The sequence below is a fragment of the Myxine glutinosa genome, chromosome 9, assembly GCF_964187855.1.
Source record: "Myxine glutinosa chromosome 9, kmMyxGlut1.1, whole genome shotgun sequence".
Classification (NCBI taxonomy): domain Eukaryota; kingdom Metazoa; phylum Chordata; class Myxini; order Myxiniformes; family Myxinidae; genus Myxine; species Myxine glutinosa.
In genome coordinates, this window is record NC_136269.1 from 98892086 (window position 1) to 98916424 (window position 24339).

At 48.0% G+C, this 24339-nt stretch overlaps 1 protein-coding gene across 1 annotated transcript in view; it reads right to left on the reverse strand.

Annotated features, from left to right (window-relative positions):
- Positions 1-24339, reverse strand: part of DNAH5 (dynein axonemal heavy chain 5) — a 335447-nt gene that overhangs the window by 184972 nt on the left and 126136 nt on the right. Inside the window, exons 28-34 of the mRNA XM_078785114.1 lie at positions 15772-16010; positions 14775-15015; positions 11928-12127; positions 11526-11679; positions 11158-11321; positions 5733-5889; positions 4897-5112 (exon numbers count right to left, since the gene is read on the reverse strand). Of these exons, the coding sequence (XP_078641240.1) occupies positions 4897-5112; positions 5733-5889; positions 11158-11321; positions 11526-11679; positions 11928-12127; positions 14775-15015; positions 15772-16010 (1371 nt within the window). The remainder of the gene's footprint in view (positions 1-4896; positions 5113-5732; positions 5890-11157; positions 11322-11525; positions 11680-11927; positions 12128-14774; positions 15016-15771; positions 16011-24339) is intronic.

Sequence of the window (24339 nt, forward strand, 5' to 3'; positions counted from 1 at the left end):
TGCAATGGAGCAGCGGGACACATTTATTTATGTTTTAAAACTGTCGCACTCAGGGTCAGGTTAAAAGTAGAGGGAACTACACCTACGTGTCACACTAAATAAAGGTTGTAGGCCCGGGCCGTGCCTAAGAGGAGGAGGGTGCAATGTTGCGGATATGAGGATTGCATTTTTTTGATTGTGTTGTATTATATTGGAGATGGTGATGAACATTGTTGGATATGGCCCCTCCTGCCTCCGGAGTTGTGTAAAGGTCAAAGGGCGTCCCATAATAAGTCCAAAAGCATACACGTCAGCCAATCATAGAATACCCCTGTTCAATAGTTATATCTTATTATGTGTTTTAGGGTAAGGCTGTGTCTCCCATTAATTGAAATACTCCATTGCACCAGTGAAAGAGATAGATTCCCTTCATTCCCATTCCCAAAAACCTCCATTCCCCCTTTCGTCGATTGGCAATTACCTCCCCTCCAATTGCCGCCATTGACCATGAGGCAGGGTCGGAGAAGAAAGGCGTGTCTCCACCTCGTCATAGAGGGGAGGAGTGAGCCAGCCCCACTCGACCAACCATGAGCCAGGGGTTTGGCTAGAGAGGGCGGAGGAAGAGCGATCGGGGGAGGTTCGCAAAGGTTGAGTGGCGGGGCCTATATAACCCACGGCAGGGCGTTTCCCGAGGCAGACGAGAGGGAGTCCAAGCAGTTGAGACAAGGAGGGAGAGACATGAGATGGGCTGAGAAAGGAGAGGAGCTTTTAAGAGAGTCGCAAAAAGGTCCAAGGCAGATGAGCTGAGAAGAGAGGGGGTCCAAGAAAGAGCTGAGTTGTGAGGTCCAACAAGCAGAGATCATCCAAGGAAGCACCAAGCCTGCTATTCGTCACCTTGCTCGCGAGCGGCAGCATCTACAGCAGCAGCAGCAACAACGCTCGCCAACCGCTTAGGGACCTGGACGGCAGTTCGGAGCAGGGCCGCGAAGGAACGGCGGCTGCCCAACGTGCGGATCGTGCTGCCGGACCCAGTGGACTTTCCTCTCCTTCCAGCCAATTCCTGTCATCATTCCCCGTGTGAGTCGTCTTTGTTTGTTCTGTCCTGGGTAGGTAATTAAGTCTGTATAAGCTAAATATTTCACTGTGTCACCTGCGTCTCATGTCCCTGTAAATAAACGTGACTGCTTTCTTCTTGCTTATATGTGTGTAAATAATAAACCCAGTTACTCTTCTGTACGTCTTCTTCCTCTTTGCATTCGGTCGCTTTAGAGTTTTCCCGATTGAATAGCGGTGGCGCGATCCGGCCAAAGTTTTGGGTAAATCGGGTTTTAGAAACGGGGAATAACTGTTCGGTCGCGGAGCCTCCGCTCGGCAAATATAACATCTTTAACCGCGTCCGTAACAATTTATATATATATATATATATATATATATATATATATATATATATATATATATATATATATGTATATATATATATATATATCAGTCACTATGCGACCTTCATATCATCAGTGGAGAACCGCCAGCAAGGTGTCCCATACAGCTGCTGCTGCACCTTGCTGGGAGCGATACGCACCGCCTGCCACGCGGTGACGTTATCTCTGGTATCCACTCATCATATGGAGTCGACCTGGTTGCGGTTGGGAGTTACTAATAATGGTATCTGTAATCTGGTTCTCCAACCTAATGAGCGGACAACATGACGTCATCGCCATGCACGTCCGCCTTGCCTGCAAAGTTCCAGAGGAACCATCTAGCAGTGCGTCATTACGGATTATAAATACAGATACTGTCACAAGTGCATGCAAAACTCACAGTTACCGACCTGGTTTCGCCCTTGTTGGGGCTTCATCAGGGCAACGCAGTGAGGCTTTCCATACACTTGTAACTCTGTGACCCTTTCGGTTTTTATATCAGTCACTATGCGACCTTCATATCATCAGTGGAGAACCGCCAGCAAGGTGTCCCATACAGCTGCTGCTGCACCTTGCTGGGAGCGATACGCACCGCCTGCCACGCGGTGACGTTATCTCTGGTATCCACTCATCATATGGAGTCGACCTGGTTGCGGTTGGGAGTTACTAATAATGGTATCTGTAATCTGGTTCTCCAACCTAATGAGCGGACAACATGACGTCCATATGATGAGTGGATACCAGAGATAACGTCACCGCGTGGCAGGCGGTGCGTATCGCTCCCAGCAAGGTGCAGCAGCAGCTGTATGGGACACCTTGCTGGCGGTTCTCCACTGATGATATGAAGGTCGCATAGTGACTGATATAAAAACCGAAAGGGTCACAGAGTTACAAGTGTATGGAAAGCCTCACTGCGTTGCCCTGATGAAGCCCCAAAAAGGGCGAAACCAGGTCGGTAACTGTGAGTTTTGCATGCACTTGTGACAGTATCTGTATTTATAATCCGTAATGACGCACTGCTAGATGGTTCCTCTGGAACTTTGCAGGCAAGGCGGACGTGCATGGCGATGACGTCATGTTGTCCGCTCATTAGGTTGGAGAACCAGATTACAGATACCATTATTAGTAACTCCCAACCGCAACCAGGTCGACTCCATATGATGAGTGGATACCAGAGATAACGTCACCGCGTGGCAGGCGGTGCGTATCGCTCCCAGCAAGGTGCAGCAGCAGCTGTATGGGACACCTTGCTGGCGGTTCTCCACTGATGATATGAAGGTCGCATAGTGACTGATATAAAAACCGAAAGGGTCACAGAGTTACAAGTGTATGGAAAGCCTCACTGCGTTGCCCTGATGAAGCCCCAACAAGGGCGAAACCAGGTCGGTAACTGAGTTTTGCATGCACTTGTGACAGTATCTGTATTTATAATCCGTAATGACGCACTGCTAGATGGTTCCTCTGGAACTTTGCAGGCAAGGTGGACGTGCATGGCGATGACGTCATGTTGTCCGCTCATTAGGTTGGAGAACCAGATTACAGATACCATTTGATATACTAGGGCATGCCCGTACTATATCTATATCTAAAATTATATCCCCCCCCTCTATTTACATGAAATGGTTTGGTCCAAAGCGAACGGCTTGCGAGTACGGTGACAATCCCCCCCCCTCTATTTACATGAAATGGTTTGGTCCAAAGCGAACGGCTTGCGAGTACGGTGTTTTTTATCGGACCCGTGGAATTATAGATAGTAGTTTTAATTAGTTTTAAAACATAGTTTAACGGCAACATAGTTTGCCAACGTGAAATAAATGAATACGCTCTCAAATGTGCCGTCCGAGGCAGAGTGTGTTCGCCACGTTCGGCACACGCGATAGCTCGCTGCTCTCTGATTGGTTGAATCGTTTTTTGGACATAGTTCGGTAAGTAATTGTCCGATTAATATGAAACCTTGAAAAGGCACATCCTCGGGTCCCCAGCAATATACCTGGCAAGTTTAAAGTATATCGGACCCGTGGTTGTCGAGAAACAGCGGTCACAGACAAACAAACAAACAAACAAACAAACACACATACAGAGATTACTGGAATTATACATGTATATATATATATATATATATATACATATATATATATATATATATATATATATATATATATATAAAGATATATATGTATAGTTATATACAATTTAATTTTAAAGCAAAAACTATAGCACTTGGGGGTGAAGTTGTTTTGAAAGCCATTAACTAGACTTATTGGCCAATGTATATTCCAGGTTTCAGATAGTTTCCATGTATTGTCCTTGAGATATGAGCGCGAACACATTTTGAGCGGACGGACGGACAGACACCAACGTGATTTCGAGGGTTTTCTCAATAAAACTCAAGAATGCATACACAGACGTTGCTGAAATTTGGAACATATTACCTCAACATACAAAGCATTTACTTCTAAAATTTGCAGCCGATTTCGTCCAGTAGAATCCAAGAAACGTATTTTTAGTCCCCACGTTAAAGCTGAAAAAACAGAGAAACAATCCCTTATAGAAAGGGAAGGGTGCCTTGCGCCTCCCTTTGATAAATTGAATCCTGTTCCAATATGCATTTGCTAACAACTGAATGTATTGAGACAAGGTGCAGCATAATTATTCCCAACCCTTTGTTCTATTTATCTGAAGGTGTTACTGTCACTAACATTTTGCACTAAATGTTGATCGGTGTCTAGCATACTCGTGTGACATTCCTCCTTCAGAGCAAATTCAGCAGCGGTTTGAAATCTGTTTGTCCTAGGCCTCGGGCTGCGTTTCAAGATATTTCACAGTGGTTTTGGTGGATTTAAGTTGAGGCTTCTGAGATGGCCACTGCAGATTTTTACCATTATTATCATCAAAACTAATTCCTAACAGGTGCAGCAATATTGCATGCACGTAGACAAGACATGCACATAGACTTCGTCACATCGTGATCCAAGTCTCATGCAGGAACCAGAACACATATCACCTTGAGAAAAAATGCACAAATCAACAAAATATATCAGAAATCAGAAGTGGATTGTGTTCAGATGGGAACACCAAGTAGGCCTACCAAAATGTCCATTATATTGGGATTGAATTACAAAATAGGTCTTCTGGTTTTAATGTTTCCCGGAGTTTTGTGGAAATTCCCAACCCTCTCGGCTTTCTATTAATATTACAGTTATAGAACTGCAGGAATTATGGAATTTGGACCAAGCACCAGTCCTCTCTAACTCTGACAATAGGCTAATGCTGGAATGACATACTTTTTTCAACCATCAGTTAATGGAACTGATCATTCAAATTGTCGGGCAATGCCTACTGACCAACACTAACCTTGTCAAAGTCTGGTAAAGTATTCCTCTACCAGTACAAAGGCCTACTCTTTTCAGAATATAATCATTGCCCTTCTTAAAACACTTCAAATAAGATAATTTGTTGACAATAACAATAGTGAGGAATCAGCTCAAAATAATCCTGCCTGTGCCGGATACGAGTTCAAGAACTCTGCCAAGTTGAAGGAGTCTATATCAGAGATGCTTGCAGCGGCTGAGCGAATGAGTGCATGAAGCGAGCGCTGCACTTCTTCTAAGAGCTGGATTAGCCAGAGCTCCACATTGCCCTCAGCCATGACAGGCTTGTCCAATGTGATGCATTCTTGCTCACGTGACACCACTGCCAGGATACGGTCATACACCTGTAGAGGAGCACACCCACTGTCAAAAACTTCCGCAAGCATAGCGTGAAAAGCAGGGATCTTAAGGGATGCCAATGTGATATTAGAATGGATAAGAAGGACATTGGGAGATATACAGATAAATCAATGTATTGTGGAATATTCAAGCATGAGGTCAAAGTGTTATGGACCAATTATTTTTTGAAAGCTCATTTGATTTAACTTATGGTTTAGGCAAGGAAAAAGATTTTGTTCTAAAGTAATATTTCTAAAATAAAGAATGCAGGATCATTGGGAAATATTTGAACTATTCATTACTAGATTTATTTTATTTGTCTTGCCGAACAGCATCCGCATACAGAATTCAACACGAAGGATTTTGCATCATCAGATTTATCCATTTGAATACATTCCAATCAATGTTAGAGATAAACCATATTTGAACAATTTTTGTTTTGCAAGTAAAATAAGCTAATACGGTGCTACAAAAAGCAAAGGGACAATTTTACAAATCCCCCTAACAAAAAATGTATTTACAGGATAAAAATAATAATAACAGTCATGACGATACAATTACATTTGGTTGCATTATAACGTCGACAAACTCCATCAGGCACTATACAAGCCCGGCTATCACGTACCCTGCCATGAAATTGGACGTTCTTGATGTTATCAAACACATTAAGGAGATGTTCCTGGATTTTATGCGAGTCGGAGGCCTGTCCCAGAATCTCAAGAAGCGTGGGGTCAGAAACAAAGAAGAATCGTGGGAATAACAACCGCTTCCTCTCCAGGTATCTAGGAGAGGTCAGGAGAATATATTCTTACTGATCATAATCATTATAATGAAGGAGCTGCGCTCCAACGCGAGTCGAAAGAAGTGACGCGACCAAAGACGGAATTCGTCCCAGTTGCTTAATTGAAACAAAACAGCTCAGGTATTCTGACAAAAGCCCGTTTATCGGGCAGCAATATATATGCACATTTATGTCGGGAAGTTTGCCCGGCAAAAGCTATACCGGGCATGCCCGGGTGTCAAAGGCGAGCCTTGGAAAGGCGAGTCTGGTTCTCCAACCTAAGTCGTGTTTGGCTGCGGCCTGGCAAGTCGAGGCTGGGCGTGCCCGGGCGCTCTGGACGAGCACTGGAAAGGCGAGAGCGGGCATGCCCGGACGCTCTGGGCGAGCCCTGGAAAGGCGATAGCGGGCATGCCCGGACGCTCTGGGCGAGCCCTGGAAAGGCGATAGCGGGCATGCCCGGACGCTCTGGGCAAGCCCTGGAAAGGCGAGAGCGGGCATGCCCGGGAAAGACGAGACCGGGCGTGCCCGGGAGGTTCGGGCGTGCCCGGGAACAGTGAGTCCGGGCATGCCCGGGAGAGGCGCGTCTGGCCGTGTTCTGGCCGGTGCAAGGCGGTTGTGTGCATCCAGCGGTAACCGCTACACATGCCCCTCCAGAATCGACCTGCACCGGCAGGGTCAATTTAAGGGGGGACCGGATGACCCGGCCGAAGCGACCCCTAGAGGGTCGTGGGGAGGGGTCCGATGTGGTGGTGGGTGGTCGAGCGGGGGGAACTGTGGACGGGGGGCGGCCTCGCCGCGGAGGAAGGGCCAACCGTGGTGGTCGGTCGACGTCCATGTGCGCCGGTTTGAGGCGGTCCACAGAGATCCGGTCCGACCGGCCGCCAACGTCGACGACAAAGGACTTGTCGCCCCGTCGCAGGACCCGGAAGGGCCCGTCGTACGGCGGCCGGAGTGGCCCCCGGTGCGCATCATGACGCACAAAGACGTACTCCGCTGTGCGAAGCGCCGGGGGGACATAGGACTGGGGGCCACCGTGGCGGGACGTTGGCACGGGGGCAAATCGGCGGGCGGCCTCCTGGAGGTCCGAGCGCTGGTGTGCGGCAGACCAGGGACTTGTAGCGTCGGGCACGAACTCGCCCGGGACGCGGAGCGGCTGGCCGTAGACGAGCTCGGCGGCGGACGCCCGGAGGTCCTCCTTGGGGGCCGTGCGGAGGCCCAAAAGGACCCACGGCAGCCGGTCGGTCCAACCGTCGTCCTGAAGGCAGGCCATGAGTGCGGCCTTCATGGAGCGGTGAAACCGCTCGCACATCCCGTTGGCTTGGGGGTGGTAGGCCGTGGTGCGGTGCAGCGTGACCCCCAACGAGCGGGCGACCGCGCCCCAAAGTTCGGACGTGAACTGTGGGCCGCGGTCGGATGAGATGTCCGCCGGTGCGCCGAAGCGCGCGACCCAGGTGGCGATGAACGCCTGCGCCACGTCGGCGGTGGTGGTGGAGGTGAGGGGCACGGCCTCCGGCCACCTGGTGGTCCTGTCCACCATGGTGAGCAGGTGGGTGAACCCCCACGATGGGGGCAGGGGACCCACCAGGTCCACGTGGACCTGGTCGAAACGCCGTGCAGGCACGGTGAAAGGTGCCAGCGGGGCCTGGGTGTGGCGGTGGACCTTGGCCCGCTGGCAGGCCGTGCAGGCGTTGACCCAGTCGCGGACGTTCCGTCGAAGGCTGTGCCAGACGAAACGCGCCGACACCAGCTTCTGAGAAGCTTTCCGGCCCGGGTGAGAAAGGCCGTGGATGGAGGCGAAGATGCGGCGCTGCCAGGAAACGGGCATGATGGGGCGAGGCTGGCCCTGGGAGACGTCGCAGAGCAGGACGGTGCCCGCGAAGGGGATGTCGGCCAGGCGAAGGCCCGTGTCCGCCGCCCGGAGGGCCTGCACCGAGGTGTCGGTGGTCTGGTCGGCCGCCATGAGCGCGAAGTCCACGCCGAGGTGGACCGCGTTCGCGCTGGCCCGAGAAAGACAGTCGGCCACAGCGTTGTCTTTGCCGGCGACGTGCCAGATGATGTCCACCATGGTGAGCAGGTGGGTGAACCCCCACGATGGGGGCAGGGGACCCGCTGGCAGGTGGCAGGTGGTGAATTCCGACACGGCGGAGAGGTGGCGCTGCTGGCGGGCCGACCACGGCTCCGTGACTTTGGCCATTGCGTAGACCAACGGCTTGTGGTCGACGAAAGCCGTGAACGGGCGGCCCTCCAGGAGGTGTCGGAAATGGCGAACGGCCAGGAATAGACCGAGCAGCTCGCGGTCGAACGTGCTGTATTTTAACTCGTTCGGCCGGAGCTGCCGGCTGAAAAAAGCGAGTGGCTGCCAAACCCCGTCCACCCATTGTTCATGGACGGCGCCCACCGCGTAGTTGGAGGCGTCCGTAGTGAGGGCGATGGGCGAGTTGAGCACCGGGTGAGCCAGCAGCGTTGCGTCGGCGAGGGCCCGTTTTGCGCTCGCGAAGGACGGGTCCATGGCCGCGGACCAAACGATGTCATGCTTGGCCGGCTTGCCCCGGAGGGCCTCGTAAAGGGGCCGCATGAGCTGAGCAGCGCGGGGCACGAATCGGTGATAAAAATTCACCATGCCGAGGAACTCTTGTAGGGCCTTGATGGAACGGGGACGCGGGAACGTGGTGATGGCCTCGACCTTGGTCGGCAGCGGCACGGCCCCGGTGTTGGTGATGCGGTGGCCCAAAAAGTCAACGGTCGTCGTGCCGAAGTGGCATTTGGCTGGGTTGACAATTAAGCCGTGCTCGCTGAGGCGACCGAACAGTGTTCGGAGGTGGAGGAGGTGCTCGGCGCGGGACGTGCTGGCGACGAGGATGTCGTCCAGATAGACGAAAAGAAATGGCAGGTCGCGCAGCACGCCGTCCATTAAGCGCTGGAACGCCTGGGCCGCGTTCTTGAGGCCAAAAGGCATCCTCAAAAATTCGAACAGGCCGAACGGCGTGATGACGGCCGTCTTCGGGACGTTGGCCGCCCGGACAGGTACCTGGTGGTATCCCCGTATCAGGTCAATTTTGGAAAATATGACCCGTCCCGCCAAACGGGCGGAAAAGTCCTGGATGTGCGGGATCGGGTACCTGTCGGGGGTGGTAGCGTCGTTGAGGCGGCGGTAGTCGCCACACGGGCACCATCCGCCCCCCGGCTTTGGCACGATGTGCAGTGGTGAGGCCCACGCGCTATTGGAGCGCCGCACGATGCCGAGGTGCTCCAACGCGTCGAACTCGGCCTTTGCCACGGCGAGCTTGGCCGGGTCGAGGCTGCGGGCCCTGGCGTAGACCGGCGGGCCCGTAGTGGGTATGTGGTGCTCGATCCCATGCCGCACTGCGACGGCCGAAAACGTCGGCCGTGTGAGGGCCGGGAATTCCGTGAGCAGGCGAGCGAACTCGTTCGCCGTCGGGAGGGCGCACGCCAGTTCGGTCGGCACGGAGCTGCTCATCGTGCACGCCAGGGAGCTGAAGGTCTCGGCGTTGACAAGGCGACGACGTTTGACGTCGACCAGCAGCCCGTGCGCGCAGAGGAAGTCGGCGCCCAGCAAAGCCATGGGGACGCAGGCGGTCACAAAGGTCCACTGAAAGCGCTGGCTGCCGAAGCAGAGGGTGACATTGCGCGGGCCGAAAGTGCGTATGGCCGAGCCATTAGCAGCGACCAAAGAGGGGCCGCAAACGGCGTCCCGCCTGTCCTGCTCGGAGGCGGGTATGACGCTCAGTTGGGCGCCGGTGTCACAAAGGAAACGCCGCCCGGACGCTTTGTCCCGAATAAAAAGCAAGTTTCCCGAGTGGCCGGCGCTCATGGCTGGGAATGAACGCCGGCCTGGCCGTTTCCCGACTTGCCGAAAGTGCACGGGGGTCGGCACGTCCGAGCCTTGTGTCTGAACCTGGCGTGGTAATAACACCACGCCTGGTCAGGTGGAGGCCCCGGCCGTCGTGTCGGAAGCGGTCGGTGCGGCGTGGCGGCCGCCAGTTTCACCGGCAGTTCGGCCTCCAACCGCGCAGGGCGCTCGGGCGTCGTGGGCGTCGCCTCGGACGGCGGCAGGCTCCAGGTAGCCGCGCCGATGTGTTGGCCCGCCGAGGAGATCTTATCGGCTTCCCTGGCGAGGGCGCGGGGATCGGTGATCGACGTGCCAGCCAGGGCGAGGCGTACCGGGTGAGGCAGCTGGCGAAGGAACAACTCGCGGAACAGAAAATCCGGAGAGTGCTCACCGAGCAACGAGAGCATATAGTCCATGCGCTCGGACGGGCGCGTGTCGCCGAGCTCGGGCAGGTCGAGCAGGCGCCGTGCGCGTGCCGCTGGTGAGAGGGCGAAAGCGTCGAGGAGGAACGTCTTCAGCGCGTCATACTTGTCGGCAGCCGGCGGGTGCTCGAGGAAGCTCAGGGCGCGGGCCGCGGTGGCGGAACCGAGCGCTGCCACGACGTGGTGGAAGCGGGTGTCGTCCGTGGTGATGCCTCGCAGGGCGAACTGGGAGTCCGCCTGGGCGAACCAAACAGCCGCGTGAGCCTCCCAGAAGGTAGGCAGTTTAGGAGTCACTGCCGTGTCCATGTCGGTAGGTCACCAGTGAAGGAGCTGCGCTCCAACGCGAGTCGAAAGAAGTGACGCGACCAAAGACGGAATTCGTCCGAGTTGCTTTATTGAAACAAAACAGCTCAGGTATTCTGACAAAAGCCCGTTTATCGGGCAGCAATATATATACACATTTATGTCGGGAAGTTTGCCCGGCAAAAGCTATACCGGGCATGCCCGGGTGTCAAAGGCGAGTCTGGACCTGCCCGGGCGTGTTTGGCTGCGGCCTGGCAAGTCGAGGCTGGGCGTGCCCGGGCGCTCTGGACGAGCACTGGAAAGGCGAGAGCGGGCATGCCCGGACGCTCTAGGCGAGCCCTGGAAAGGCGATAGCGGGCATGCCCGGACGCTCTGGGCGAGCCCTGGAAAGGCGATAGCGGGCATGCCCGGACGCTCTGGGCGAGCCCTGGAAAGGCGAGAGCGGGCATGCCCGGGAAAGACGAGACCGGGCGTGCCCGGGAGGTTCGGGCGTGCCCGGGAACAGTGAGTCCGGGCATGCCCGGGAGAGGCGCGTCTGGCCGTGTTCTGGCCGGTGCAAGGCGATTGTGTGCATCCAGCGGTAACCGCTACAATAATAAGATTTCCTTTACAAGGATAATCAATGCAGAAGGAGGCCATTAGGCCCATTAAAGCCTGCACAATGATTGACAACCTTGCCCAAGCCACGGCTTACCCAGCAAGAGACTTTTGGCAGATCTCAAGCTGCTCCATCAGGTGGGGAAGAACATGGATCATGGTCTCGTCACTGCAACAGCAGGACACAACACCAGGCATCTCGTGTGCCCTTGTCATGATTCGTACCCAAGACTTGTCAATGATGGAAAATCTCTTGGCTTCCTGGTATGGCACATGTCGTTAAGTCATTACATCTTGCACATAATTGGAATTTCAGACAGTACGATAAAATACCATTGATATCTCCTTGTGTCCTTGTCCTGAACATGATATTTGTTCAAGCCTCCAAATAAGCCTGACCAAAAATGGTCCAAACCTGACCACATAATGAACTCTAGACAAGTCTCATTTTAGGATAACTTGTACCTTAGGCAACTGTCTTGCAATGTCTCCTCCGACAAAAACGGCTTCCAGATAGACCCAAAGGTTTTGTACCATCATCCAGCTCTCAATAATGTCTGTCATATTGGAGAGGTTTTGCACCCATTTCTGAATCTGTTTTTTGAATGGTACATTGTACCTGTGAAGATGGATGGATCAAAACAGATGAAATGAAATAATTTCAAGGCAATATATTCAACAATAATGTTAAATGCATGTTCATCAACCACATGTTAAAAGTAATATCCAGGCCACTGCGAATATCACCTGAAGTTGGTGATTTAGGTTCATCGAGTTAAAACCATATTCAGTATATTTTGGTGGCGTTGAATCAGCAGAATGCCAATCTAGAGCTGTAGGCCCAATATTTCATGCAGTGACACATACCTGTTGCTTACAAGTGAGCCAAGCACAACGAGACCATCTTCCAATACAGAAATCAGCTCTGCGGTACGATCCCCTCGCAGTAGCAGTTCGCCACGCCCCTTGAACTCAGCAAAGCTGAAAGTTCGAGTGTTCCACTCTGTAACCACTTGAAGCAACTTCTGCTCAATATCTCGCTCCTTGATTGCACTGATGCAGATGTCCTGATTGTGGGTAAGGTCAAAGGTCATTAGTTCAAGGATTTCATGTGTGCTGCTGGGATCAACAGTGAGAACTAGAGCGTGTGTTCCAAAGTCTCTATAAATGACACGCTCACAAACGAAAATGAGGTATCAAATAAAAAAATACATTTGTCTATTTTATTATTATTATTAGTCCCCTACCGGTGTACACCGCAGGGGACTATAGGTTTGCACTCCGTCCCTCCGTCTGTCAGTCTGTCAGTCTGTCAGTCTGTCAGTCTGTCAGTCCGTCACACAAAGAACAGCTTTCCGGACTTTTTTCCTAAACTCTTAACGCTAATGATTTCAAACTTGGTACATGGTTTCCTCATGATAAGTTACAGATCAAGTTGGAACTTCACGACGTTTCGATCATTTTTGACAAAGTTATGGCACTTTGAACTTTGGGAATTTCCCCAACAGTTTTCCGGACTATAATTTGGAGTGCGGTAAGTCAAAATACTGTCTTCTATGACAGTGCTACCCAATGCCGGTAGGGGACATGTATTGCAGCGCAATACTCAGAATGCTTGTTATTATTTAAGTTCTTATTAATATATTGAAAAATAAAAACCAGTGCCCAATATGTTATAATATTGTGAATATCACGTTCGTAAAACCTTTTCAACATCCCCACGTAGCTTCTTCCTCTAAAGGTGTATTACTTGGATTTTTATTAGTGGTGAACATCGAGGCATCATTATAGGAACAAATTACAAATATCTGACTGCTACTCAGACAACAATTACATCGTTCATATAATGAGTGGTTTATAAGCCAAAACTAACGAATCCAGGAAGCTTTATGCAAACAAAGTAAATTTGGTCTTATTCAAATAAAGTGATAAAACTACCATTCATTTTTACTCAAATTACTACAAAATAAAATTAAATAAAACAACTTTAATGAAATTACTAAAATATGTAAATTCCTAATCAGATGAGATGTTTCAAATAGACAAATACTCTGAAAAAATAAATAAATAAATAAACTAATGTATGAATAATACGCAACAAGAAAAAAAATCCACATTTTGTGAGGATACATAAATAATGAATAAAGCTACAAATGACATTACATTAGTTAACCAACTCATATAAAGGTGATACAAAACCTCTGTATGTTATAGTTGATGAAAATCCAGGGAATTGTAAAAAAATATTTCCTAGTCTTACAAGAACCTTAAAAGGATTTTTTTTGCAAACTCTCTCTCGCTCTCTCCCTCCCTCTCTTCCAAGAAGCTGAAAGGTCATGATTGGCAGTTTGGTTGGAAAAGATGATTTTCTTGTTCAGTTGCACTGTGTCACATAACAGGGCTGGCAGGATAGCCTAGACCCTAGAGGTATGTGCAATCACCTGTAAGCTGTTTAGCCTGAGTTCAAATCCCAGCCCAGCTGATTTGTGCGTCTTCGTGATGTCTCGCAGGCAGGGCAATTCATTAACGTGTGTGCCATCACTCAGGTGGAGGTTAAACTGGGTATCCTGTTTGCCAGACTCAGTGAACCTTTAAGATCTCATGATCACTTCCATGAAGAGACGAGTTATTTGCGGCACCATGAACAAATTACAAATTCCTGCCCGAATGTACAGAGGCACCGCATCAGCAGTGCAGCCATGGCTCAGTAAAGACAAAACCAGCATAATAAACGGAAATAGTGTTTAGAAAAACTGGACAATGACTTACAAATTATTCATGTTCAAGATCACCTTCTGTTTGAAAATATTCATGATATTTGTTTTCTGTACAATTACCATGCAACGTGTTTATTAAAGAAATGAAACAAAATTGAAGCTTCCAAATCTGAGAATTAGATTATGTTCAATAATGAAATGTTGACTTTCTAATGCACAGTATATAAAAAGTGAATCAGTGAATGCAAGTTAATGAATTTCCTTGTAATGTTTGTGGAAGAAGCCTGCTCTTGCTTTTTTGAATCTCTTCATGCAGGGCATACCATGGCCGAGTCAAACCAAAGACTTTTAAAATGGAATGTGCTGCTTCCTTGCTTGGTGCTTAGCTTTTAGAAAGGATTTAGCATTGACAAACAACTATAGGATGGTAAACATTGCGCAGGCTTGATGGGCCTAATGGCTTCCTCCCGAGTTGAAGTTTCTTGTAAGGGAACTTGTATTATATTGTTACGGATCTCTGACGTCGGCTCTCCCCTTATCAAGGGGGGGTTAATCCCCTTGTCCTTTTATCTGGCCGACCCGAGTCATGGAAGTTATACGCTCCTTCCGGTAGGTGTTAGGTAGGGTTATTGGTCAATTTAGTCCCAAATACCTAATTTGGTCGAATCGAATTGATCGGAATTGGCAAATGTAAACATTGATTTTCAGATTTTCCATGTAATAACGTTTCCAAAAATGTATAGGTTTGCTAATCTACCATGATTTTGAACGAAAAAACATAGTGAACCTGACTATATTGGAAACACGGCCTTACCTGAACACATACTAATGAAATAACTGAAGTCCTATGGTGGCCTACATGTTGCTTGTGACCTAACTATGGGGTGCAACCTTTAACCCTTTAATAATGTCATATTTACAAGAATGATGTCATATTTACACAAGTGTGGGTTCTCAAAACCGCAACAATATTATTATGAATCAAGCGGATACACACCTCAATCTCCTCCTTGTATGTTAGTAGTGGAACCTTCATTACACTTTTAAGCTTGAACAGTTCACCCATAGCATCAAGCTTGCAACCGGTGACTTCTGAAATTCGTCGCCAGTGGCGCCCAAGCATCGCACGATCAGCCATCATTTCCAGAAGTGGACAAGTTTCTGTCAAGTCATCAATAGTCTTTTTGACATCTTTGCAGGCAAGCCAGGTCTTCAGTGCTCGTGGAAGCTTGCAGAATCTGCAGTACAGATATCTGACTTACTTTATTATTGTAAAAACAAATCTGTAAAAGAACAATATTAAGTTCGTGCACAAACATATGGCATTGAGCAAATTTCCTACACATGTAGCGAATATGTTATCTACGCATGAAGACCAATCAATCTATGCATGTTCAACCGAGATTAAGACTTTAACAACTATTTACATATTTGTCTCAACATCTCAAAAAATAGAAAAGGAAATGATGTTTGAAAAAGAATTGTACACAGAGTCGAGGCTCATGGAGAAGCTAGAACACAGAATGGACTAGGCCATATAAACAGAATGAAAATAACAGTGGGAATAGTGATGGAGGGGAGTGTGGGAGCACACCAACAGCGGGATAGAGGGACAAGACAGAAGCAGCCCTGGAGGAAGAACAGTCATAGGGACGAATGAGAGCAAATGGAGTGGGAATTGATACATTTTGTATGAAATTAAATCAGCACTGAACTAGCCATTGGATAAGAGTGCAGCATAGTTCCAAACATGGATATATAAACACATCAAGCTTAACATTACAAGTCTATTTCTCCCAATGCCGATCCTCAAGCTAAGCAGAACATTAATGTCCACTAAATAACCTTCTTGATTGTGTCATTCAACAATGAAGGGGGGAGGGGTGTTGGTTGGGAGAAATACTATTATTATTTGACAATATAGACGAATGTGGAGGAAAAAGATCAGAACAGAAAATCTTGTGAATAGAGTCATCAATTCTTAATCTCCATACCTACGTTGCAGCTCCTCTAACTCAGCAATGATTTTGCCCAGATCCAGGTCAGACCAAAGCTTGTTAAGATGTTTCTCCATCATTTCATCAATAGCCATATGTAGCTCATAAAGGTGCTGCAGGAGGTCCAATTCTTTACCAGCTTCTTCTAGTCTAGGGTAGGCTGAAATTGGTAGGCCAAACAACTCTTCTCCAGCACAAGAAGTCACACAACGCCGCCAGAGACCATCAAAACTGTTCTGTTGAAAAAAAAAGAATAATAATAATAAGAAAAATGTTTCTCGGTGACATTAAGATAGATTGCAAAGTGTAATTTCCCAATATTCTTCGGAGAACAATCTATATATAATGGCAGGAAAGTATGTTGTATGAATGTTTCATCTACTCCATCTACTTTCATCTACTCCATCTACTTTCATCTATTCCATCTGCAGCGGATATTTTGGCGATACTGTACACCATCCAAATAAAGGGACGTGTCAGAAGAATGTGTTGCGCACTTGGAACAAAACCACCCATAGAGTGGGTACTCTGCTTTTATATAACTAGCAACGGTACACGCCCTATGGGCAGGGCTTCAATTGGGAGGCCCAAATGAAAAGGCAAAATATCAGAAATTGAAGGCTTTTTTTATTTTAAACGATTTATATAAACATCTGTTGAATCATATCACCCGAAAATCATCAAAATCTAAACAATACATGGCGCCCATTTTGAAAAAAGATTGAATTCTGCAAAACGGAAGCGGCCACTGCACGTCTTTCTCAGTCGCACGTTTATGTGTGAAGAGTGCACGCCGAATCTGTAACACGGAAGCGGCCTCTACACCTGTTTCTCAATCGCTTTGCACATGCTGCCATGTTACTTCGGAGCCGCACATTTATATAGGAAGAGTTTGTCAGGAGTCGATCTACTCTCTCCTGGTACGTAGAATAAACAGTATTTGTAGAATTTCAACAAAAGCCACATCACTGTTCATATCCGAAAATATTATTCCATCGTGTTTGGAAAAACTGGAAAATTGTAAAATTGGAAAACTTGGAAAACTTGGAAAACTTGGAAAACCATTATAGCCTATTTTACTCCCAGGGCTCCCAGGAATACCCACTCAAAATATCGTTGCAATCGGTTGAGCCGTTTTTACGGTACCTTCGAACGGACGGATGGACATTTGGTGAATTATAGTAAGATGGAGCTATGGCATATGTGGGTATGTATGTATCATGTATGGGATGGAAATATCGTCCTCTGGTGGTAGTGTGCTAAAATTTGTGGTGTCACAGAAGAAAGTATCACTTTGTGGCAATATCACCACTTTAAATATTGCCCACCAAAGTTGGGCTGATTTGGTATTGATAATAATCGTAAGGATAATTACGTGACCCCCCATGGTCGCTCCCTTAGTAACAGCACTGATGCTTATTTATTTGTTTCAAAATTTATTTGAATTTACCAACCGTGTTAAACAGAAAGCATACTAGACTGGTCTTCTAGTCGTCATAATACAGGAAGATGTATTAATAAGTTAGATTACAGTAAATATAAATATAAAAGGAGTACACAAAACGTTATATGAACAACATACTGTCTCACAATTAAGACTATAAAAGTGAAAATTTATTATTTATTTGTTTTATATAGGTTTGAAAAACAAAAAAAACAAAAAAAACGAAACCGAATCAAACCAAATTTTGCATGTTACCTCTGGGTACCCCAACTATGATTTCTGTCTGAGTACCATATCTGGGGGAGACGGTTCATGGTGGGGGGGAAAGAAACCAATCCCCTCTATGAAAACGTGTATCATATAGCACCACACTGGTAGCCAGTATTCCAAATCTTCATCTTCTTGTATAAAGAAAGTTAAAAAAAAAAAAAAAACTTAACAATATGCATTTCGGTGATGTTGTAATCCGAGTGAGAATAATTCTAAATTGTTGAAATGTTTCATTTCAGTCATATTAAGTGCAGGTTCATTCCAAAACATTGAACACTGAGCTTCGCAGCAAAGTGGAAGTGATTTTTGATAGCACCATATATAAGCAGCAAGGTTGGTTGACGAAGGTGATGTTAGCTGACTTCCAAGCAGATGGAAGATGACCTCATTCAAATTATAGGGTGGATAGAGCAGAATGTTTGTGAAGTACAACATGCCGTCTTTTGACACCCATGGTTCCCTTTTTGGGGTGGACTGGGTCTATAAAATTGAGAATGAAATTCTCTTCTGGTATTGGCTGCAGTACAATCCTATGCTGATGTAGCTCTGCTCTACAATGTAACTCCGCGTTCGGCCCAAGAACATCCAGCATTCCCACATGACCGGGGTGCTAAAGGAGTGGAGAGACGAATCCAAGAGGGAGTGCGTGGGAGGCGAACTCGAACCGCCAAGCATTGAGGCGACCACAATCACAGCCAGGGTTGTGGAAGGTGTGTCATGGCTTGCAGAAGCCTCACTACCTCTTAATCACTACTATTCTTCACCCTTTTTCCTGCAATTTTTCTCACTTCTTCGGATGTCTGGATCCATTTACATCGAGGTGATAAGTAATTTCTTTAATGATCTGATGGCGGGTATATCACATAAGGGGTTTTTTTTTTTTGTTTTTTTTTGTATACAAGATCGAGGCTCGTGAAAGAGCGAACATTAATCACACAGAAAGACAAACAGACACATAAAACAAATAACATCGGGAGCGGTAGACAAGATGGGGAGAGAGGGGGAAGGACACAAACACAACATTTGAGAGCAGGGACCGAGAGACATGGAGACATCGAGAGATCTGTGGGAGGGAGAGGGCTTTGGGGGGGAGGCATGTGAAGGGGGGGAGGCATGTGAAGGGGGGGGGGTGGGAGAGGTATAAACATAAGGACACTGCCAGGATTTCCAGGAAAGAAGTTGGAATTTCAAACAAGGTGGATCTGGGGTGAATTAGTGGGGGTAGAAAAGATCAAGGTTATGGATGGGGGAAGATAAGAGATGGTGGTGAACAGCTGTTTTAAAGACCTGGAGGGAGGAGAGGGATTGAAGGGAGTGTGGGAGTTTGTTCCACAGGCGGGAGAAAAGAGGAATGAAAGAGTGAAGGTGAGCAGAGAGCCGAGATTTCGGCAGTTTAACCATCAGAGGGTTGCTGGCAGATCTTGTGCGACCTGTAGGAATATTTGGGGGACAGAGCACAGAGAGAGCTGGGGGAGCAAGGCCGGAGAGGAGTCGGTAGAAGACAGAAAGGCCACCTACCTGCCTGCGGTGAGTGAGTGAAAGGCCCTCAGAGATAGCTTCATCGCGGGAGATTCCAATGATTTTGAAAGCTTTGGATTCAACAGCGTGAAGCCGAGCCAGGTGTGAGGCAGGAGCACCAGCCCATAGGGGAGAACAGTATTCCATTGAGCTGCGGATGAAAGCCTTGTATGTGGTGAGGAGCTCAGGTGTGCCGAGGAAGGACTTCGCACGACGGAGGATGCCCAGTCGGCGACTGGCTTTGGAGGCCAGCTTGGAAATGTGGTTTTCCCAAGAAAGATCATGGCAGATAGTGAGACTCAAAAGCTTGAGTGACAGAACTTCTTGGAGAGGATTGTTGAGAAAGTAGATGGGAGGGTTGTCCAGTCGATCTTTTCGGAGAGACATAGTAAGAAAGTGAGATTTGTCAGGATTGAAAGACATGTTCCACTTGTTTGACCAGTCTGTGATTTTGTCCAGGTCTTCAGAGAGTGAGGAGGCTGCAGACTGCCGATCTGAGGGAAGAGGAATGGAGCGGCAGAGAGTGGAGTCATCAGCAAAGAGATAGAGAGGATTTTCCAGAGAGTCGGAGAGATCATTGATAAAGACCAGAAAAAGCACAGGGCCCAGCACACTTCCTTGGGGAACTCCAGCCTGAACAGGAAGGGGAGATGAGAGAAATCCATTCAGGGCCACACGTTGACTACGACCAGAGAGGAAGTCCGCAAGCCATGCATGGAGATTTCCATGGATACCATAGGAGGAGAGTTTGGTGAGCAGAGCTGGGTGCCAGACCGTATCAAAGGCCCGTGATATGTCAAGGGAGACAGCTCTGATTTCCTGTTTGGCATTGAGGACCTCCATCCATTGTTGAGACAGCAGAAGCAGCATGTCCAGAGTAGAGTGACCTGGTCTGAAACCAAATTGATGATCAGAGATCAAGCCATTGGAGAAGAGGAAAGATTTCATATCCGAAGCAATGATGGATTCCATGACTTTGCTGATAATTGGGAGCAGGCTGATTGGTCTGTAGTTGCAAGGATCTGTTTTTGCACCTTTTTTTGTGTAAAGCGGTAATGTTAGCTGATTTCCAGGATGCTGGCAGATGACCTTGAGCAAAAGATAGGGTGAAAAGAACAGAGAGAGGGTGAGATAGAGCGGCAGAGCAGGATTTTAGGACCAGTGGGCTGATGCCGTCTGGTCCAGTTGCAGAATCAGAGTCGAGGTTTGACAAAAACTCCTCCACCTTGTCAGGAGAGAAGGACACAGAGTCCAGGAGCAGTTGGGTTCGACTGGGAAAGGTGGGAACAGAGAGAGATGGGTTTGGGACTAAGGATTTCGAGGCGAACACAGAGTTGAGGCATTCGGCTTTGTCACGTGCGATGTCAACTGTGTGGCCATTTGAGGTACGGGAGGGGATGGAGGGGGAACAAACACCAGAAACGGATTTGACCAGACGCCACCAGGATTTGGAGGAAGGAGACAGGTTTGAGAGTTCATTCTTGAGTGAGGAGAGATAGTGCTTCCTGGCACTCCTGAGGGTAGACACACACTTGTTCCGAGCTTGGTGTAAGGAACTGAGATTTCCTTCAGTTGGATTAGCCTTCCAAGAGGCAAAGGCAAGTTGTTTCAGGGCAACTGCCTCACCACAAGATTCAGTGTACCATGGACGGGAGGAAGGGTAAGACAATTGAAGGCGAGATGGGATAAATCTGTGCATGAGAGAGATCAGTTTGCTTTGGAAGAATTCCCAGGAAGAATTGATGTCAGAGGCAGTGGAGATGGGAGACCAATCCAGACGATTGATGGCTGCTTGAAGACCGTCCCAGTCGGCCTGAGTGAAATGCCAGACTCGTCGACGCTGAGGAGGCTCTCTGAGAATGGCCAGAGAGATGTCCACTTTGACAAGCACATGATCAGAAGAACCGATTGGAGCAGAAGAAGAGCAGCAGACATTAGCAGGGAAGTTTGTCATAACCAAGTCTAGAAGAGAAGATACTCCATTGGCTGAGATCCGGGTCGGGAAATTGACAGATTGTGTCAATCCCAGTGAGTCACAGAAGTCCTTTGCTGAGGTGCCATGACTGGTGAGAGAGGAACCCACACCCAACCAGGTGGCATGATGACAGTTGAAGTCACCACATATGAGGAAGAGAGAGTTGGGATGAGTGGATAGAAGTTGGTCCATGTTGTCAGACATTGAAATGTAGATGGAGTCATCACTGTTTGGGGGGCGGTACAGAACACATATGAACAAAAGGTGGGAGCGGAGAGGAAGCCGTAACCAGAGGTACTCCTGCGGGTGAGGAGGAAAGAGAGCAGTGCAAGGAGAGTGAGGAAGAGAGTTTTTGACAAAGATAGCCACCCCACCACCAGGCCGAGGCTCAGGTCTATCATACCGGAGGAGGGAGTAACCAGGAAGAGATATTAAGGAATCAGAGACATCTTGAAGGAGGAAAGTCTCTGTTAAGCAGATCAAGTCTGGATTGTCAGAAGCAACCTGTATGGAGAGATCAGTCAGGTTTGAGCGAAGGCCCCGGATGTTTGAGGTCCATACCGTTAATGAAGAGAGAGGGGGAGCATCGGGTACAGGACAGGGGAGGGGAGGAGTAGGGTAAGATGAAGGATGAGAGGGGGAGGTAGGGAGAGCAGTTGATAGTGTTTCAGATGTTGCAGAAGAGTTCCAAGAAAGGGAAGGATGAGGAGGATGAAAGGTTTGATGGTGAAGGGATGCGGCACAGTGAGGGGTTGTTTGAGGGGGGGCAGAGGAAAGTAGAAGGTTTGGGGGGGTGGAGGTATGAGATAGAAGGGAGACGAAGTGGGGAGGAGGCAGCTTGGAGGAGGAGGAGGGAGGAGAGAGAATTGGAGAGGAATGGTATGGGGGGATAATTGAATGGGAGGGATTGGGGGGGAGTTTTGAAGGGGAGGAGTGAGGGGGGAGTTTAGGAGGGGAGGGGCAAGGGGGGAGTTTTGGAGGGAAGGGGCAAGGGGGGAGATCAGGAGTGGAGGGGCAAGGGGGGGGATTAGGAGGGGAGGGGCAAAGGGGGAGTTTAGGAGGGGAAGGGCAAGGGGGGAGTTCAGGAGTGGAGGGGCAAGGGGGGAGTTTAAGAGTGGAGGGGCAAGGGGGAAGTTTCGGAGTGTAGGTGCAAGGGGGGGGGATTTGGATGGGAGGGGCAAGAGGGGAGTTTAGAAAGTGGATGATTAATGAAAGACGAACATTGATAACAAATTGGGTTTGTTGTGATTTTCAAGTTAGCAATCCGATTCAGAACGATGGAGGAGGGATGGAATGAATGTGAATTTAGACCATGTAGTGAGGGAGACGTATAAGATATTGAATTTCTTTTTTTTGAAGTGGAATGAGTTGGAGAGGAAATTGAGAAAAACCTTTTAAATAGGAAGAAAAACAGCGTGTTGTAATATACCACTGAATAAAACACAGAAGGGGAAAGGTTAAACATATTTAAATAATATTTAAACAGAACTATGAACAATCTTATATGCACAAAAATACCAACGGGGGGAGAGCCGAGAGGGACCACCACGAGTCACGTGAACAGGGCAAACGGTGGATGGCAAGGAGATAATGGGGGTGGGGCGAACAGCACACCTGGACAGAAAATACAGGATGAGACAACAGTACACGTGGAGAAAATAAAATAAATGTTTTTGGTTTTTTTTGGGGGGGGGGGGGGTGGGGATTTAGAACGTTAGACAGTATTATGTTCGGGGTAGAAGGGAAAAAACCAAGAGCCAAGCAAAACACGCTTAAGTTAACAAAACACCGACGGGGGTACAACTACAAGGCCACACACGAGGAGCAGAACACGATTAATTAATTACGAGTTACAGGAAATTCAAACCAAAACTAACTATAATCAAACAATATCGCATGGACGATAAAATAACGAGTTGAAATTTGACAATCTATCTGGGGAAATGGGGGAGAAACACGTGGTCGAAGAACGAACGAACGAATAAGAATGAATAAACGAATGAGCACAGAGAAGGTAATGTCTTTTTTTTTTGTTTTTTTGAGTTGAGATTTACATAAGGAAGTAGGCTTTGGGGTGGAAAGACTGCGAAAACAGAGAACGAAAGTTATTGGATCACAAACGACAGGCGCTGAGAGAAAAACAAAGCCTCAAGGTTGTACAGTGTACACTGTACAAGGCCTCAAGACGACACGGATTAACACGATTTTCAATACAGGTATGAAAGATTTGCACCGAAAATCTTTGTCGGGACAATATACGTACATACACCATAAAAGAAATACAGTTATAACGAAAATACAAAAGGGAACAATTACTTAACTTCGATTTCGATGGAGAGCGTGTGGAGCTGCGAAAAAACGAACCCTCACCAGCAAGAAGGGTAATGGGAATTGTAATAAAAATGAAGAAGAGGATTCGAATGGAATGGCATTGAGAAGGGAATATAACGGGTTGCCCGAGAAAGGAGAGGGTTTTTGGTTTGATATCTGTCTATTGTCTATTGTGATGCAGAAAGGGTGTCGGAGTGAATTCCATTCAATGCACAATGTGCGCTGAGTGGGTTCATCAAAAATGTAGTGGTTTGAGAGGGTCATTAACCAGTGTGGCAGCTACATTCAAGTGTAAGGTGTGCACAGATGGAGCTGCAGATGGAGGAAATGTTGAGTTGGATCTTGGAGATGGCGTGAAGCTGGAAGGTGTGAAAACATTTTGTTACCGAGGAGACATGCTGAATGGAGAAGGTGGATCAGACTCGGCAACGGTTGCGAGAGTGAGATGTGCATGGAAGAAGTTTCGGGAACTGAGTGGCATACTGATGAGGAGAGGAGTGTCGTTGAACCTGAAGGGAAAGGTGTATGCTGCATGTGTGAGAAGTGTTATGATTTATGGGAGCGAGACATGGGTAATGAACGTAGAGCAGCAACGAAGGCTGGAAAGGGTGGAAATGCGAATGGTTCGGTGGATGTGTGGAGTATCGTTGAGAGAGAGGAATACAAATGATGAATTGCGAAAGATGATGGGAATAGAGCCTGTGATGGATGCTGTGAAGAGAAACAGTTTGAGATGGTTTGGTCATGTGTTGAGGAAGGATGAAAGTGACTGGTTGAGAAGAGTGATGGAAATGAATGTAGAAGGAAGTAGAGGACGGGGAAGACCAAGAAAGACTTGGCTGAAGATGGTCGAATAAGAAATGCGGGCAAGGGGGTTAACAAGGGGAGATGCAGAAAATAGGGCAAAATGGAGAAGATTGTGATGGGGACCGCAAGGCTAACCCCGCTCTTGCAGGAAAAATGGCCTTAAAATGCCTGTTGTTGTATCTGTCTATTGTGAGCGGATGCTCGAGAAAGGTATGACGGG